Source organism: Platichthys flesus, chromosome 4 (assembly GCF_949316205.1).
Source record: "Platichthys flesus chromosome 4, fPlaFle2.1, whole genome shotgun sequence".
Classification (NCBI taxonomy): Eukaryota; Metazoa; Chordata; class Actinopteri; order Pleuronectiformes; family Pleuronectidae; genus Platichthys; species Platichthys flesus.
This window is the reverse complement of record NC_084948.1, coordinates 19877438-19894037: the sequence shown is the minus strand read 5'-3', so window position 1 is coordinate 19894037 and position 16600 is coordinate 19877438. Positions and strand designations below refer to the sequence as shown.

Sequence of the window (16600 nt, the reverse complement as noted above, 5' to 3'; positions counted from 1 at the left end):
ATGAAAAACCATTGAACAGGTTTCCAGAATGTGTTAAATGTTGTATGGCTCGACTGAATGTAAAGGGGACTGTTGACCCTTGTTTGTTTTAAATGGTAATTTAACAAGAGTAGAAGAGAAACAGAGATACTCAGTGGGGGTAATAAAGTACATAAGGCTAAGGAACAGAAAAGGACACAGCAAGGACATCCTCTCTGTGATGTACAGTAAAATGACGTACAGTAGGAGGGAATCTTTAGTCTGAAAAGCTATATAAAGCAGTGATTACACACTTATTGCCCACATGCACATACTTAGGGGATAATGGGGATCTCAGTTCTCTTTGTTTGCCTTGTATGGGCTCTGGGTTTGTTTTGTCTGAACTCTGCTCTTGGTTTGAACGGGGCTGGGATCAAGTGTAAGCTGCAGGATACGGCTCATCCACCTGCCTTCTCAATGGACGGGGACTATGTGGTTGGGGGGGTTTTCTCCATTCACCCATACATGCAAACAGTGAAGTATAACTACACCACGATGCCTGAGCCTCTGAGGTGCACGGGGAGGTTTGTATAACAGAGAGAAGTGGGGAATAAAAGGATGTTGGGCTGTGTGGGGTCATGAATGTTTTAAATTTGTATATTTTTCTCAAAATCTTCAGGTTTCATTTCTTTATGTTAAGTTACATGTGTTATACAAAAAATGTATACAATGTGGCTATAGAAGAAGAGATTATGATTTGTGATTCTTGAATTTGAACATTTATTAATATTTCACAGAATAAGAACAGATTAAATTAGTAATTTGGAAATTAGTTGTTTTCAAATAGTTGACTATTGTCATGCATTAAATCTTTTGTGAATTTTGGACTATAAATTGTAGTTACTATTATGATCAATATGAGTATATATTAGTAGTATTAGTAATAGTATTTGTACTAGTAGAAGTATTTTTGGGCTATTGTTATTATGATGTTATATATGATAAATTATGATGTCATTCTTTTTAATTTGTGTTATGTGTGAAGCACTTAGTAACAGCAACTTATTATTATAATTATTATTAGTTGTTGTCGTAGTCTTGGTAGCTGTCTTAGTATTAATAATAATATGTATTATTAGTACAATTACTATGCCTGTGGTTTTCTGTTAATATGATAAGGCTATGATAATAATTCTGAGTATTATTTTAACTATTAGTATTAGTAGTAGAAGTACTCCTGTTCGTATTATTAGCGTTATTCTTTGGCTTATGATTATCCCATTAAAACATGTGATCCCATCCTATGTAAACTCCAACATGCTCTCATACATGTGTGCATGTGCAGCATCTTGCCCCGCGAGCTGCGCTTCTCACGGGCCATGATCTTCGCCATTGAGGAGATCAACAACAGCTCAAACCTGCTGCCAGACGTCACGCTCGGTTACCACATCTATGACTCTTGTGCCAGGGTGCTGATGGCGGTGCGTCTGGCCTTCCAGCTCTCCAACGGCCAGGACCCGGAGTTCAGCCTCGGCAACGACCACAACTGCTCCCAGTCCGGAATGGTGATGGCCATCGTTGGCGAGTCCGGCTCCACGCCATCCATCAGCATGTCGCGCGTCCTCGGGCCCTTCAACATCCCTCTAGTAAATCTATTTGTGTTTCTACACAATTCATTAAACCAGTGCTATTCACAGTTGTTTTTGATATGAAGAATACCACTGTGTTGCTCCAGGTGAGCCACTTTGCCACGTGCGCCTGCCTCTCCAACAAGAAGCAGTACCCGAGTTTCTTCAGGACGATCCCCAGTGACAAGTACCAGGCCCTAGCGCTGGCCAAACTGGTCAAACACTTCGGCTGGACGTGGATCGGTGCTTTGCGCTCGGATTCGGACTATGGCAACGATGGCATGGCGTCTTTCCTGGATGCAGCGCACAGAGAGGGCATCTGCGTGGAGTACTCCGAGTCTTTCTACCGCAACAACCCGCGTAGCAAGATCCAGAGAGTGGCTGAAGTGATCCGCAGGTAAATATATTCAGTCACACAACATTAGAATATAGGAAATTATTTTATTAAGATAGTGCAAATACAAAACAATGTAATAATACCGAACAATAACTGACTATTCATGTTTTTTTCTTTATTGATCTTATAAGCCTGAATAAAAAAGAAAATCTTTACTTTCAAAACACTGAAGTTCTCATTTTGCTGGTTTAAAAAATCATTATCCATATTAACTGTGTGCATCATGCATTACATCATCTCTCCAGGTCAACAGCCACAGTTATTGTGGCCTTCGTAGCAACTGGAGACATGAGGATCCTGTTGGAGGAGCTGTCCCGGGAGCCTTCTCCTCCTCGTCAGTGGGTAGGAAGCGAAGGATGGGTGACTGATTCACAGCTGCTGAGGTTCTCCTTCTGTGTCGGGGCCATCGGAATTGGCATCCAGCAAGCTGTTATCCCCGGCCTGAGGGACTTCCTGCTGGATCTGCCCCTGACCAAAGTGTCTGCGTCCCCGGTGCTGACTGAGTTCTGGGAGAGTGAATTCAACTGCAGGCTGAACCAGAGTGAGGAAGTTGTGCTGACTTGTTTTTTTCTCATAGAACATAAGTGAAACAATCAGTTGTATTGTGTGGTTGATTTTCACAATTTGAGGAGCTGCATGGTAATTAACGTTTATTCATTTGTGGTTCACAATTAACATCAAAGATACATGAAAAATACATGAGATGACTGATATGAGTTGAAATATTTGAAATAAGAGAATATTTCACATATATAAGTTATAAATATGCAAGCTGAAAATATAAGGTACAAGGTAATAATGTAATAGATATTAAATAAGTGAAAAATAAAAGACAAATAAGATAAATAAAAATAGATGAAACGTAAACTTAAGAATGGAGAACATTAAGAACATAATAAAGTTATTTAAAAGAATACTGACATTGTACATGCTGCATACTAATAATAATGTGCAGTTATATCATAGCAATAATAATTATAATGATATATAATTATAATGGAACAGCACAATACAGCATAAAACTATGATAATATATAATAGTTTCAAGGAAGTAATTCAGATTTTTTCCAAAATGTAAATGATAATTAGTAAAAAGCCAAGTCTCCTCCTCGTTATGTTTTTAGGTAGAGCATCAGGAGAGAGTTTATGTGATGGAACTGAAGACATACAGACGCTCCAGAGCCCGTACACCGACACGTCTCAGCTCCGCATCACCAACATGGTGTACAAGGCCGTTTATGCAATAGCTCATGCTATTCATAACGCAGTGTGCCAGAAAACTAACTCTACAAGAGAGTGTGACAAACTCACCGGGATAGAGTCCAAACAGGTCGGTCCAAACAAATACGTCACTTACGCCCCAATATGAAAATGTACTTTACATTATTTACTTCCTGTATTCTTCCATTTCATGTTCACAGGTTCTTACTGAGCTGAAGAAAGTCAGTTTTTCACAGAATGGTTATGATGTGTCATTTGATGCAAACGGAGACCCGGTGGCCACATATGAGCTGGTCAACTGGCAAAGAAGAGCGAGTGGCAGCATTGAGTTGGTGACAGTGGGGCACTACAATGCGTCGCTGCCGGTCGGACAGGAATTCCACATCAGCAGGAACTTCACGTGGATGGAGGGTGGCACACAAGTGAGGAGCCAAAAGGGAACACTTAAGTCAGCTGTGTAGCCATGGTGTGATATCGGTGCGAGTTTATTTGTGACTGTGTAACAGGTGCCTGCTTCAGTGTGCACGGACAGCTGCCCTGCAGGAACCCGTAAAGTGCTGCAGAGAGGGAAACCCATCTGCTGCTATGACTGTGTACCATGTCCTGAGGGAGAGATAAGCAATGCTACAGGTGAAATAAAAACACAAGGAATGTTCAACACCGGTTGATGCACCCACCGACTTCTAGGTAACATTTCGGACAAAGCAGTTCTGAAGAAGGGCCTCTACTGGAAGTATTATGTTTTGGGGTTATTTGATGTACGTCCCATTATTGTCAACACATATCTCAAGAATACCTTTAGGAAATCCTTTTAACATTTGGCCCAGATGTTCACTAGGACTTAATGACGTACTGATTTGATTTTGGAGCCAAAGCTCTGATGTCAAGGTCATTGGTGGCCTCATAGCTTTGGCCTCATAATGATCTTGGTTTCTTGAACATGATATCTCTCGTCTGGCTGTAAGGAAATTCTTAAAAATGTGATCAGTTGTTAATATTATACTAATTATTAAACAGTATTGAAGTTTTTTTATATTTTATTTCTTGTTATATTTGGTAGTGGTTTTCTTTCAAACCATCATTGTTTTCTTCCACCTCCCAAACTTATTTTAACATTTCCTTTATGGACACTTTGAAATTGTCTGGTTTTCGTTACCTCTGTCCAGCACATAGTGTTCATTATATAAAGTTTACATCAAATATAAGGCTGCTGAAAGTGTTTTTCTTCAATTATTTTCTCAGATTCTCCTGATTGCTTCCCCTGCTCTGACGAGTTCTGGCCCAACGCAGAGAAAAACATGTGTCTCCCTAAGCCTGTAGAGTTTCTCTCCATCCATGAGGTCCTGGGAATCATCCTGGCTGCATTCTCCGTTGGCGGCGCGTTTCTCGCCATCATAACAGCAGCCGTATTCTTTCGTAACAGGACGTCTCCGATCGTTCGGGCGAACAACTCCGAGCTGAGCTTCCTGCTGCTCTTCTCGCTGACTCTGTGTTTCTTATGTTCACTAACTTTCATGGGAGCGCCCTCCGAGTGGTCCTGCATGCTGCGACACACGGCGTTCGGCATCACCTTTGTCCTTTGCATCTCTTGTGTCCTTGTGAAAACAATAGTGGTGTTAATGGCATTTAAAGCAACACTTCCAGGTCGTAACATCATGAAATGGTTCGGCCCTCTGCAGCAAAGAATGACTGTGGTTTCCTTCACTTTTATTCAAGTTCTAATATGTATCATTTGGTTGGTTGTCAGTCCCCCTTTTCCAATGAAAAACCTGACCACATACAAGGAGAGAATCATCCTGGAATGTGCGTTAGGTTCAGCCATTGGGTTCTGGGCTGTGCTCGGGTACATAGGCCTGTTGGCTTTCTTTTGCTTCGTGTTAGCCGTCCTAGCTCGGAAGCTACCTGATAATTTTAATGAGGCAAAGCTAATAACGTTCAGCATGTTGATCTTCTGTGCCGTCTGGATCACTTTTATTCCAGCTTACGTCAGCTCTCCAGGTAAATTCACTGTGGCTGTGGAGATATTTGCCATCCTGGCCTCCAGCTTTGGATTAATTCTGTGTATATTTGCTCCAAAGTGTTACATCATATTGTTTAAGCCCGAAAAGAACACCAAGAAACATTTGATGAACAAAAATGAATCCTAGTATGACATCACACAAGTTCTTCACCTAGTTTGTGTGAATATTTGCATGCTTTTGAATTTTTGTAATTTTGTGAACGATATTTAAAATCTTTTGTTTCAAATTTTACAATAATTTACATTTCATGCTGGAAATATGAAATAAACTAAGCAAAGTTTAGCAAAATAATGGTTTGGTCTTCACTATATAACATAAAAAAAATTGCACAGCAGACATCACATTTGTAGAAGACACTGCTTATTTCTTCAGGTTTCTCTGGTTTCAGCAGAATTATTCTACATTCGGGTCCTAACAGTTCCACCAGGAGGCCAAGAAGCCTGGTCGGTTAATAATTATGGTCTGTATTTGGTAAATGGTCTGTATTCATATTTATAATCAGTAGCAGGAATGACACACAATGCCCCTTATGATAACTCAGTTAAAGGAAACAAGTTCTAGGCACACATAATAGGATAGTTTTCCTCTTTTGTTAAAAACCTGCACAGGGCTAGTACAGAGAAGACAAAATCTCTGGACCAAGTCTAGTTTTTGTGTCAAATTTTCAACCGAATAATAAAGACTGAACTGAACCGAGTTCCTGCATGAGCAACGGGATAATTCTAAAGGGAATAAATGGATGGGGGATGTGCTCGTGTTGATTAAGTCCCTGCCCTTTCTACATACATCGCTACTACCAATTGGATGGTTTAGTGAGGTCCTCGGATTGGACCTGCCAGAGTTGGTCACGGCCCTGGCGGAGGCCAAACTGTGGTTAGCAAATACCAGGTCCAAACAGTAACAAGGTATTTGTACTTGTTTACCTTCCACCAATGGTCACTATTATAACTATGATGACGTAAATAGTGGAACAAAGATTATAATAGCCATGTTTTTAGTTGACAACGATTTCTGGACACTGATGTAGGTAAAGTTCTCATATAGACGACAACTGAGTTGTATATTTTTGTCACCTGCTTTGAGGAAGGAAAAGACATGTCGAGAAGAAACCACTTAAATTAGACTGTGTATTACGTGAAATTACATTACATTACATTTCATTTAGCTGACACTTTTATCCAAAGCAACTTACAATAAGCGTGTATTCGGCTCCACGATCGGCTTCGCCAATCTGTGTGGGCTAACACTGATCCACAGATTCACTTATGAAGTCAGATGACGTGTCCGTTTGTAAGCCTGTAGTTATCAAAGACATAAGTAATGAGTAGCGGGCCTGCTGAAATTTAAGTAATTTTATTTGTTTGTTGTAAGTAAATAGTAAGTAGTTACTGAAAAAAGTAAAGTTGAAAATTTCTTTATTTCTTCTTAAAGCATTACTGTCAACAATGTTCTTGTCCCAGGGAATTAACAAATACATAATTCAAGAAAAGACCACTTTATTTAAACATAATAATATACACCGTGTCAGTCTTTTTAATAAACACATCTTTATTGCTTTACTAATCTGATAATCTCGGTGGGATTAAAAAACACAGAGAGGATACGATTTTTTCACAGATTTATCTCAAGAGTTCATTTTGTCACTTTGTGTGGCCTCGACTCAAGATGGCTTTCTTTGTGTTCCTCTCTGGTCTCAATAGGATGATGTAACATTTGGGTCCAAACAGCGCCACCAAGAGGCCAAAACTAGAGGCCAGGATGGCAAATACCTCCACTGCATCTGCGTATTTGCCTGGTGAGTTGACATAAGCAGGAACGAAGGCTACCCACACTATGCAGAAGATCAACATGCTGAATGTGATGAGTTTGGCCTCGTTGAAGTTGTCAGGGAGATTCCTCGCCAGAAAAGCTAACAGGAAGCTGAGCACAGCTAGTAATCCAATGTAGCCAAGCAACACTGCGAAGCCGATCGTGGAGCCGACTACACACTCATACACTATCTTGTCATTGTGATACTGGGTGTTTTTATGTGGAGCTGGTGAAGCAGACACAAGCCAGGCAGTGCAGATTGCTGCTTGAACAGAAGTAAGAACCAGAACTGTCCCTCTCTGCTGCACAGAGCCAAACCACTTCAGAGTTGCTCCCCCTCCTGGCTTGGAGGCCTTGAACACCGCCAGCACCACCATGGTTTTAACCAGGATACACGACACACAAAGCACAAAGCTGATGCCAAATGCCGCATGTCTCAGCTGGCAGGTCCATGCTCTGGGTCGCCCGATGAACAGCAAAGAGCAAAGGAAACATAACTTCAGTGAAACCAAGAGTAGGAAGCTGAGTTCTGAATTGTTTGCACGCACCATGGGGGTGCTGCGGTGATGGATGAAGATACCCAGGACGACAGCAGAGAAAATCGTGCCCAGCAGGGAGGCGGTGGTCAGGCAGATACCCAGAGGTTCATGGTAGGAGAGGAACTCTGTTTTCTTTGGAACACAGTGGTCACGCTGGGGGCTGGACCAGAAATCTTCTGGACAGCTGCTGCACTCCATGGAGTCTAAGAAAAAATTAAAAAAAAAGGAAATTCTCTTTTTTCCGCAAGAAATTTTGTTACATGTAACACTTACTTGACTTAAGTTCTTTGAAATAAAGTTAGAAATTATGTTAATATCATTTAATTCATGTGTGTGCTTTTTAAAGTTGGTCTGTTTTCAGTAAAGGATGTACCCCATGTCCACTGGGATTGGCTCCAGCCCCTCCCTCCACCCCTAAAGCAGTACAGATGATAAATGGATGGATGGATGGATAATATATGATAGTATTGAATAACATTGGACTGATGCCAACCTGTTTCATTTGTGAACTCTCCCTCAGAACAAGGGACACAGTCAAAACAGCACACAGGTTCCCCCTTCTTTCTGGCCATGCGGGTTCCTGGAGTACAGCTCTCACTGCAGACTGACCGAGGAGCCTGCAGTCATCATCATAAAACAGTTATTCTAAACACTTTGATATTAATATCCCATGCCATATTAAACAAGAGCATAAACCACAACAAATATATAAAACCTGTTTGGATTCAAAGTTCCAGAAGATCTTCTCGTCATGAAGTGTGAGTTCTTCACCTTTAGTGGCGGATTTCTTAACCTCACCCACAAGGTGAACTTTAGTTCTTCCATCAGGAAGCCACTGCCAGTTCATGATGTCATAGATCGGTAAGGCATCGCCGTTTTCATCAAATGACACTTCATCACCAAATGGTGTGGTGAAGTTGACCTTCTCCAAGTAATACATAAGCTACAATGGGGAGAAAACAGAAGATTTATATATAATCATGGAGAACATAAGTTCTCCATGATTATATATAAGTTTTCGGAATTAAAAAATGTAGTCATACAAACTATAGTTTCCTCAACACATGAAAAATACAATTCAATCTTTTCCTTCAATTACCTGTGCCATAGATTACAGATTTTTAACCCCTAATCATTTGTTGGTTGGTTTGTTTGAAAGCAAGATTGCATAATGACTTACGATTATCACAAAACTTGGAGTTGGAGTTAGAAGAAGAAAAAATACATTTCTGGATCAGGAATGATCCCTAATTTTCCCAGAGAATAATAAATGGATATTCAGAATATACAAATAAAGCCAAATTTAGGGGACTGTTATCTAGTGTGTCTAATGAATTCCATGCTTTGACAAATAAAGTGAATATTGTGTATTTCGTATTGTGATTTCTGGTATTAAATATTTTTTGTTTTACTAAAAGAAAATAAGAGTAAACGCTACCAGGCCTCTTCATTTGACAGTTTATAATATCAAAGTGTCAAACATGGGGGATCAGTTTAACAAAGGGTTAAGTGTAAATTTCACACCTGCCATGGCTGCAGGCTTTGCACAGCAGCACAGCTGTGGCTACTGAAAGGTCCTCCCCCTGGCTCACAGCGCAGCAAGTCATCGAGCGCGTACGCCAGAGCATACACTGCCTTGTAGATATTGTACTCAGGCCGGAGGTTAGAGACATCTAGAAACTCTGTCTCCACATTCTCTATGTCTTCATCCCCAGTGCACAACACTCCTGCTACTTCCATCCAAGCTGCCGGAGCTGGAGCAAATCTACACTGAAATGTGTGTTCCCAAAACTGTCTCACCTGAAATGCATTTAGAGGCTGAAATCAAAGTATTTCATCATTATATAATGATAGATCTGCTTGTAAGATTATAATCTCACCATGCTATTTCCAATGTTAGTGTTGTTTTCTCTGTCAGGACGGATGTGTAACAGAAAGTCCCTGAGTCCTGGTATTTCTCCCCGACGGATGGCGATGCCCAGTGTTCCGCCCAGGTAAGGCATGAGGTCAGGGGACTGCAGCACAGCAGCTGATGTCCAGGCTTCACTGGCCATCCACTGCAAGCCTTTCACATTCTGCCTCACCACCTGTGCATTGCATTATACTGAATATATTTTTTTCAGACTTATGAACCACAGCTTTAATTTACTTTGTAGCACAGAACAATTATAAAATATAGAAAATACAAAACTCAAACCAGTGTAATACACTTAGTAAGAGACACATGCACGATTTAAAATGAGGTTGACTCTCAAATCTTAAGTAATCACAAGAGTTAGATAAGTAAATACCTCTTTCATTAACTGTATCATATGGATCTGATGTGCAAACACGATGACCACACGAGCTGTGGATTTCTTCATCACCTCCACAATCCTCCCCAGTTTGACTGGGTCGTCACCCCAGGGTAAGATCTCTGTGTAGGCCAGACAACCTCCACCGGACGCAGCCAACTCAGGCTGAAAAGATCTGGAAATGTGGAGTCCGTAGTCATCATCACTGACCAGCAGGCCTGCCCACGTCCAGCCAAAATGTTGGAGTATCTGAATCATGGCACGCACCTAAGTGAACAGAGGGAGGGATGAGTGCAAAGATCAACATCTCTCAGTAAATTCTTATTAAGGTGCTCTTTCATTTAAATCCAGTATTGTGTCTGAGGCAACATATTTTTAATCCAGGGGACTCTTTGATGTGCACACAACTTCCTGTTATCCATAATTTGTAATTGTTATCTGTAAATAGAGTTTCACCTGAAAAGCATCACTTGGTATTGTCCTGAAGAAGGACGGGAATCTTTGACGGTCACTCAGGCAGGAACACGTGGCAAAATAACTCACCTGTTATAAAACAGCAACATATGTATATATATATCCATACAGCATTGCTTTTCATACAAGTCAGCAGAATTAATTAAATAATTAATTAAATTAAAAAAGTCGTTGCAATACAATGTACATGTCATAATCACACTTTTTTACATTTCAGATTTATTCAAATTGGGCATTGAAAGCAAAGCTAAGACTGAAAAGAAACTTACAATGGGCAGTTTGAATAAACCTATCACATCAGAGGTGGCGATAGAAAACGTTGAAAAGGAATCACCCACAATCCCCAGGACTGGAGGAGGCCCCACACAGGCCTTCTGAAGCAGATAGTCCTCCTCTCGACCGCTGGCCAGAGACAACGCGGCACTGAATCCAATCACCAGCGTGGCACAGTTATCGTACAGACTGTATCCCAGAGTCACATTAGGCAGCAGGTCAGCGCTTCTGTTGATCTCTTCGATAGCAAAGGCCATGGTCATGGCATGTCTGAAGGCTGGAGGGTCAAAGCTAGCACATAAACAGACACAATTAACCAGCTGTGAAGTTATATATGTTGATATGATACAACTGTTGAATTGTGCAGGAGTGTGAGACTTGCCCCTGGCAGCTGAGCTGAGTCGGCTCTGAGGTGAACGTCAGCTCAGGGAACACGGAGGTGTAGTGGACTTCAAACAACCCACCCAGAATCACATCACCAGGCTTGTGCATCCCATTGAGATAAAACTGCCTCCTGATCTTACAGGATGAGGAGTGAGAGGAAGACTCAGACGAGAAAAGGGAGGAAGGGAACATAATCAACAATGAGAAGCCGTGAAAGGAGAAAAATTTGTCTAGAAATGGCCCCATTACTGCCATCCGTCCCTCCAACCCCATCTCTGATGTTAACGCAGGAGAGCTTGATTTTATATGCAGGGGGATTTTCTTTATAGTTTCATCCCGCCCACCAGGGCTTGGGCAGATATTTAGGGGAGGGAAAGCTCATATCAAATTTATACACGTGATTTGATAATTCACGCACTTTGATTTGAATTATTTTGCATTTGTGAAGTTGGAGGTCATCCTGACTTTCTATCTCTCGGTCACCAACTATCTCGAGTGGAGAGATCAGTAAATTGTCATTTAATGTATATTAAAAAGTATGAATGACAAAGGAGATTAAAGACAAGAAAAATCAAGGGCATTAAGTGCTTCTCATTAAATTGAGACGGTGTCATATCGGGTTTAAGTGAACCTTTGGTGTCTATGCTTTTCTGAATGGGGATTTTTTTCCCTCTCACTATAATAAACCTCCTTGTAGAGGGGAATCGATTTTAGCATCTTATATGAAAAACCATTATACAGGTTTTAACAAAGCTTTGTGGAATGATGGGACATGAGCCAAGGAAAGGAAATATTCAATTTAGTTGTGGATCCGGTGAAAGTGATGATCAGACTTTTTTCCACCCAGCTCGTCTAACAATGTGAGCTTAAGTGTTTTGGGAAATTTTCACTAATTTCACAGGGAACAAATGTTTGCCTCATGTGGGCTCTGGTTTTGTTTGAGCTGAACTCTGCTCTTGGTTTAAACCGGGCTGGGATCAAGTGTAAGCTGCAGGATACGGCTCATCCACCTGCCTTCTCAATGGACGGGGACTTTGTGGTTGGGGGGGTTTTCTCCATTCACTACTCCATGCACACAGTGAAGTATAACTACACCACGTTGCCTGAGCCTCTGAGGTGCACGGGGAGGTTTGTATAACAGAGAGAGGTGGGGAATAAAAGGATGTTGGGCTGTGTGGGGACATGAATGTTTTAAATTTGTATAATGAGGTTAAAATATTGTTGTTTTAATTTTTTACATCAAGTTAAATGTATTATATTATAAATGTATGGCTATAGGAGAAAATATTATGATATATGATTCTTAAATGAAAACAATTGTTTTCAATATCTTTTTTATTAATATTTCACAGAATAAGAACAGATGAATATGAATTTAAAAGTCATTAGTTGTGTGAAAATAGTTGACTATTGACATGCATTAAATCTCTTGTGAATTTTTGACTGGTATGTCCCTAAATTGTAGATATTATTCTTATTAATAGTAGTATAAATTAATAGTATTAGTAATAGTATTTGTAGCAGAAGTAAAATTATTTGGCTATTCTTATTATGATGTTATATATGAAGGCGTATGATGTTCTTGTTTTTGATTTGGTAAAAGTAAGTTATTATTATAATTATAATTATTTTGAGTTGTTGTGGTAGTAGTAGTACTAGTCGTACTAGCAGTACTATTTTCATTAGTACTGGTACTATTTGTATAATTATTATGCCTGTAACTTTTTCGTTATAGGCTATGATGATAATTGTGAATATTATTATAACTATAAGTAGGAGTGGTAGTACTCCCGTTCATATTATTAGTATTATTCTTAGGCATGTGATATACTCCAACATGCTTACATACATGTGTGCATGTGCAGCAGTGACTCCCGCGAGCTGCGCTTCGCCCGTGCCATGATCTTCGCCATCGAGGAGATCAACAACAGCTCGAACCTGCTGCCGGGCATCAAGCTCGGTCACCACATCTATGACTCGTGTGCCTCGGTGCCGATGGCGGCGCGTCTGGCCTTACAGCTCGCCAACGCCGAGTTCAGCCTCGGCAACGACCACAACTGCTCCCAGTCCGGAATGGTGATGGCCATTGTTGGCGAGTCTGGCTCCATGCCATCCATCAGCATGTTGCGCGTCTTCGGGCCCTTCAACATCCCTCAAGTAAATCTATTTGTGTTTCTACTCAATTCATTCATTATAAACCAGTGCTATTCACAGTTGTTTTTGGAGATGAAGAATCCCACTGTGTTGCTCCAGGTGAGCCACTTTGCCACGTGTGCTTGCCTCTCCAACAAGAAGCAGTACCTGAGTTTCTTCAGGACGATTCCCAGTGACCAGTTCCAGGCCAACGCACTGGCCAAACTGGTCAAACACTTCGGCTGGACGTGGATCGGTGCTGTGCATCGGATTCGGACTATGGCAACAACGGCATGCAGTCATTCCTGGACGCAGCGCACAGAGAGGGCATCTGCGTGGAGTACTCTGAAGCTGGGTTCACACCGGACGCGGAAGCGAGGCGTAAGCGCAGCGCCAATCCTCTGGCTCCCATCCACTCCAATGTTAAATCGTTGTACTGAACACACCGGACGCTGAAGCGTAGCGTTGCGCCGCGGCTGCCTCGCGCCGTGCAGCGATCGTTTCGGCGTTGTGTCAAATTTCTCCGCTTGACGATAGCGTATCGAGACAGGAAACACACTGAAGAATGATTTTAAACGATATTGACGATATATTTTATATGATCTAAATGATCAAGTATCCCATACTTTGAATTCACATTCTGTTGTCCAGGAGTTTTAATTTTACCACTTTTACAACCACATTATTAAATGTCCTCCTCTGCCCATCCACTACAGCCTCACAAGCATAAAGATAAAAAGAGAGAGAGAGGGTGGCTACGTATTCTCCACATAGGTTTGAGTGGAGAATACGTAATTAACCCTCGACACCCAACATTTAACGGAGCAAACAGCGGAGAAGTTCAACATGGATGACATTAAATTAATAATTGAAGTGGAGAAGTACAGTGAGTTGTATGATCCTCGGAACATGTTGTATAAAGACAAGACTAAAAATGACACATGTAGGGACGTTGTTGCAGTTAATTTTGGAGCAACAAGTAAGTATATGCTTGAAAAAAATTATTAAATGCCGTTTTTACTGCAGGCTGATAACAGCGGCGCTTCGGCGTCGCTGTGGCGCAAGACTAGTTGTCATTCATGCTTCCCCAACCATTGCGCATCTTACAAAGCAATTCCGCGCCAGAACACTAGGCGGAGTAATGCTTTTTGTCGAAGACGACCTGAGAGACGCCTTCTTTGTGGGTGTGGCAATCGTTGTTGACTGTTTACACGGTGAACCATGGCAGAGAGTGTATTCACGATTCCAACCGAACAACAATTGATTGAGATGGAGCTGATGGACATTGAAGAGCAACTTCTTATAATTAGCCATCAGGAAAAGCGACTGGAGAGGAGACGGAGGCGTAGGTGGTCTGTACGGCCATTAAATCAATCGGACATCGACGGGTTATAAAGGTGCTCGTCAGTGGTTGGGAAGCGAGGCCTGGGTGACTGACTCACAGCTGCTGAGGTTCTCCTTCTGTGCCGGGGCCATCGGAATTGGCATCCAGCAAGCTGTTATCCCTGGCCTGAGGGACTTCCTGCTGGATCTGCCCCTGACCAAAGTGTCTGCGTCCCCGGTGCTGACTGAGTTCTGGGAGAGTGAATTCAACTGCAGGCTGAACCAGAGTGAGGAAGTTGTGCTGACTTGTTTTTTTTCTCATAGAACATAAGTGACACGATCAGTTGTGTTGTGTGGAAATTGGAAGTTAATAAAATAAAACACGAATGTGTGAATTACTTTAATAACCAAAACCATGTGGTTGATGCTAGCTGAAGATTAGCCTGAATTGCTAAGAGATGTTGTTTTTTCTAAAACGGTGGCTAAGACACTGTCTCACTTTACCCCACCATGAAGCACAAGTTAAGTTTAGTCTTAAACATATTCAAGTGTTATATTACATTATATATGTTTTATTTTTAATGTCATAAACATTGTAGAAAAGCCATCATGCCAAGAAACTATACGCCACGAAAACAACCTGGGGCCAAACACCCCTCGCAGAGATGGAGAGTGCAGCCGCTGAGGTCATGAAGGAAAGAAGTCCTTAAGAAAAGCTGGAAGGGATAGAAATATTTATAAGACAACCCTCAAAAGATTCATAAAGAAGAAAGAGAAAGGGAAAGTAAAATCAGTAGCTTGGGGTGCAGTAGCTGAGGTAAAGAGAATATTCACAAATGAGATGGAGGAGGAACCAAACACTTGAAACAACTAGCTGACCAGTTCCATGGCCTTGCTCCAGTTAAGTGCCGTGAACTGGCATTTGAATACGCAGAGAAAAACAATATCCCAGTCCCTGCCAATTGGACAGAGAAACAATGTGCCGTTAAGCTAGGGTGTGCAAGAGATCTCATGAATCATAATAATCATAAATGTGCTTAATTGACCAATCCCCATGATTCTGTTACTAGTCCTATATTAGTGGTTGGCAATCTAGCTGTCGGGATTTTAACTATTACAACATGTGTTGTTTTGGTAGTTTTAAAGTGGAAAAAGTAAGTGGACCACTTTACCCCGTAGCTGGGGGTAAAGTGGGACACAAGACCACTTTTTTTAAAACAATCATATTTTCACTGCCCTTTGTCCTGAAGACATTCTGATCATTTCCATTGCTAGAAAACATCCTGAATTAATGGGAAATGTGTCAATTTTAATGATATATCATTTTAGCTCACCTAGAGGGAAGCAAATGTAAAAAATTTCCCACATTACCCCGCTCTCCCCTACTGTATATATACATATATAGTAGGGGGTCCCTGCTCCATCTCTTGCTCAGTTTGGGGGTCCTTGGCCTGAAAAACGTTGAAGACCCCTGATCTAAGGTATAAATATGAAGCTGAAAATATAATAAGGTACAAGGTTATAATGAAAGAGATATTAAACAAGTGAAAAATAGAAGATAAATAATCATAGGTGAAATGTATGATTATTTATCTTCTATTTTGTGCAGTGATATCATAGCAATAATAATTATAATGATGTATAATTATAATGGCACAGCACAATACAACATAATTCTATAATAATATCATATTCATTAATTTCTTTTTATGCATATTAATACAGGTAAAGTCAGTTTCATTACATGTCATTTTACATTACATGTCATTTTAGCTGACGCTTTCGTCCAAAGCGACTTACATTTTTAGTACACTCAACATTTATGAGGGGCCATTTAGGGGTTCAGTATCTTGCCAAGGACACTTATGCATGCAGATGGGAAAGACTGGCAACCGTCTTGTTGCAGAGCACCCGCTCTATCCCCTAGGCCACGCTCTCCCCCATTTTATAAAGTTAACATCAAATATAAGGCAGCTGAAAGTGTTTTTCTTTCTTTATTTTGTCAGATTCTCCTGATTGCATCCCCTGCTCTGACGAGTTCTGGCCCAACGCAGAGAGAAACACGTGTCTCCCTAAGCCTGTGGAGTTTCTCTCCATCCATGAGGTCCTGGGATTCATCCTCCGTCCTAGCTCGGAAGCTACCTGA

General features: G+C 41.1%; 2 protein-coding genes across 2 annotated transcripts; one reads left to right on the top strand and one right to left on the bottom strand.

Annotated features, from left to right (window-relative positions):
* The first annotated feature begins 435 nt into the window (after positions 1-435).
* On the top strand, positions 436-5351 carry LOC133951846 (extracellular calcium-sensing receptor-like). The gene is made up of 8 exons (XM_062386053.1): positions 436-542; positions 1304-1604; positions 1694-1983; positions 2229-2524; positions 3108-3313; positions 3405-3626; positions 3711-3834; positions 4447-5351. Exons 1-8 carry the CDS (start codon positions 436-438, stop codon positions 5349-5351), a joined length of 2451 nt encoding a protein of 816 aa, XP_062242037.1.
* Positions 5352-6865: 1514 nt separating this feature from the next.
* On the bottom strand, positions 6866-11166 carry LOC133951853 (extracellular calcium-sensing receptor-like). The gene is made up of 9 exons (XM_062386062.1): positions 10997-11166; positions 10611-10905; positions 10324-10410; positions 9865-10134; positions 9454-9660; positions 9098-9373; positions 8289-8516; positions 8067-8190; positions 6866-7776 (listed from the first exon to the last, which is right to left on the bottom strand). Exons 1-9 carry the CDS (start codon positions 11104-11106, stop codon positions 6866-6868), a joined length of 2508 nt encoding a protein of 835 aa, XP_062242046.1. The 5' UTR covers positions 11107-11166.
* Positions 11167-16600: the final 5434 nt, after the last annotated feature.

Bases quoted from the DNA above. Each gene is read 5' to 3' on its own strand.
- LOC133951846 (XM_062386053.1), top strand. From the start codon at position 436: ATGGACGGGGACTATGTGGTTGGGGGGGTTTTCTCCATTCACCCATAC. The intron at 2,525-3,107 runs GTGAGGAAGTTG...TTATGTTTTTAG, and splicing joins CAACTGCAGGCTGAACCAGA to GTAGAGCATCAGGAGAGAGT. The intron at 3,314-3,404 runs GTCGGTCCAAAC...TCATGTTCACAG, and splicing joins CCGGGATAGAGTCCAAACAG to GTTCTTACTGAGCTGAAGAA.
- LOC133951853 (XM_062386062.1), bottom strand. From the start codon at position 11,106: ATGCACAAGCCTGGTGATGTGATTCTGGGTGGGTTGTTTGAAGTCCAC. The intron at 10,135-10,323 runs GTGAAACTCTAT...CTGTTCACTTAG, and splicing joins TACCAAGTGATGCTTTTCAG to GTGCGTGCCATGATTCAGAT. The intron at 8,517-9,097 runs GTGTGAAATTTA...TCCCCATTGTAG, and splicing joins AAAGCCTGCAGCCATGGCAG to CTTATGTATTACTTGGAGAA.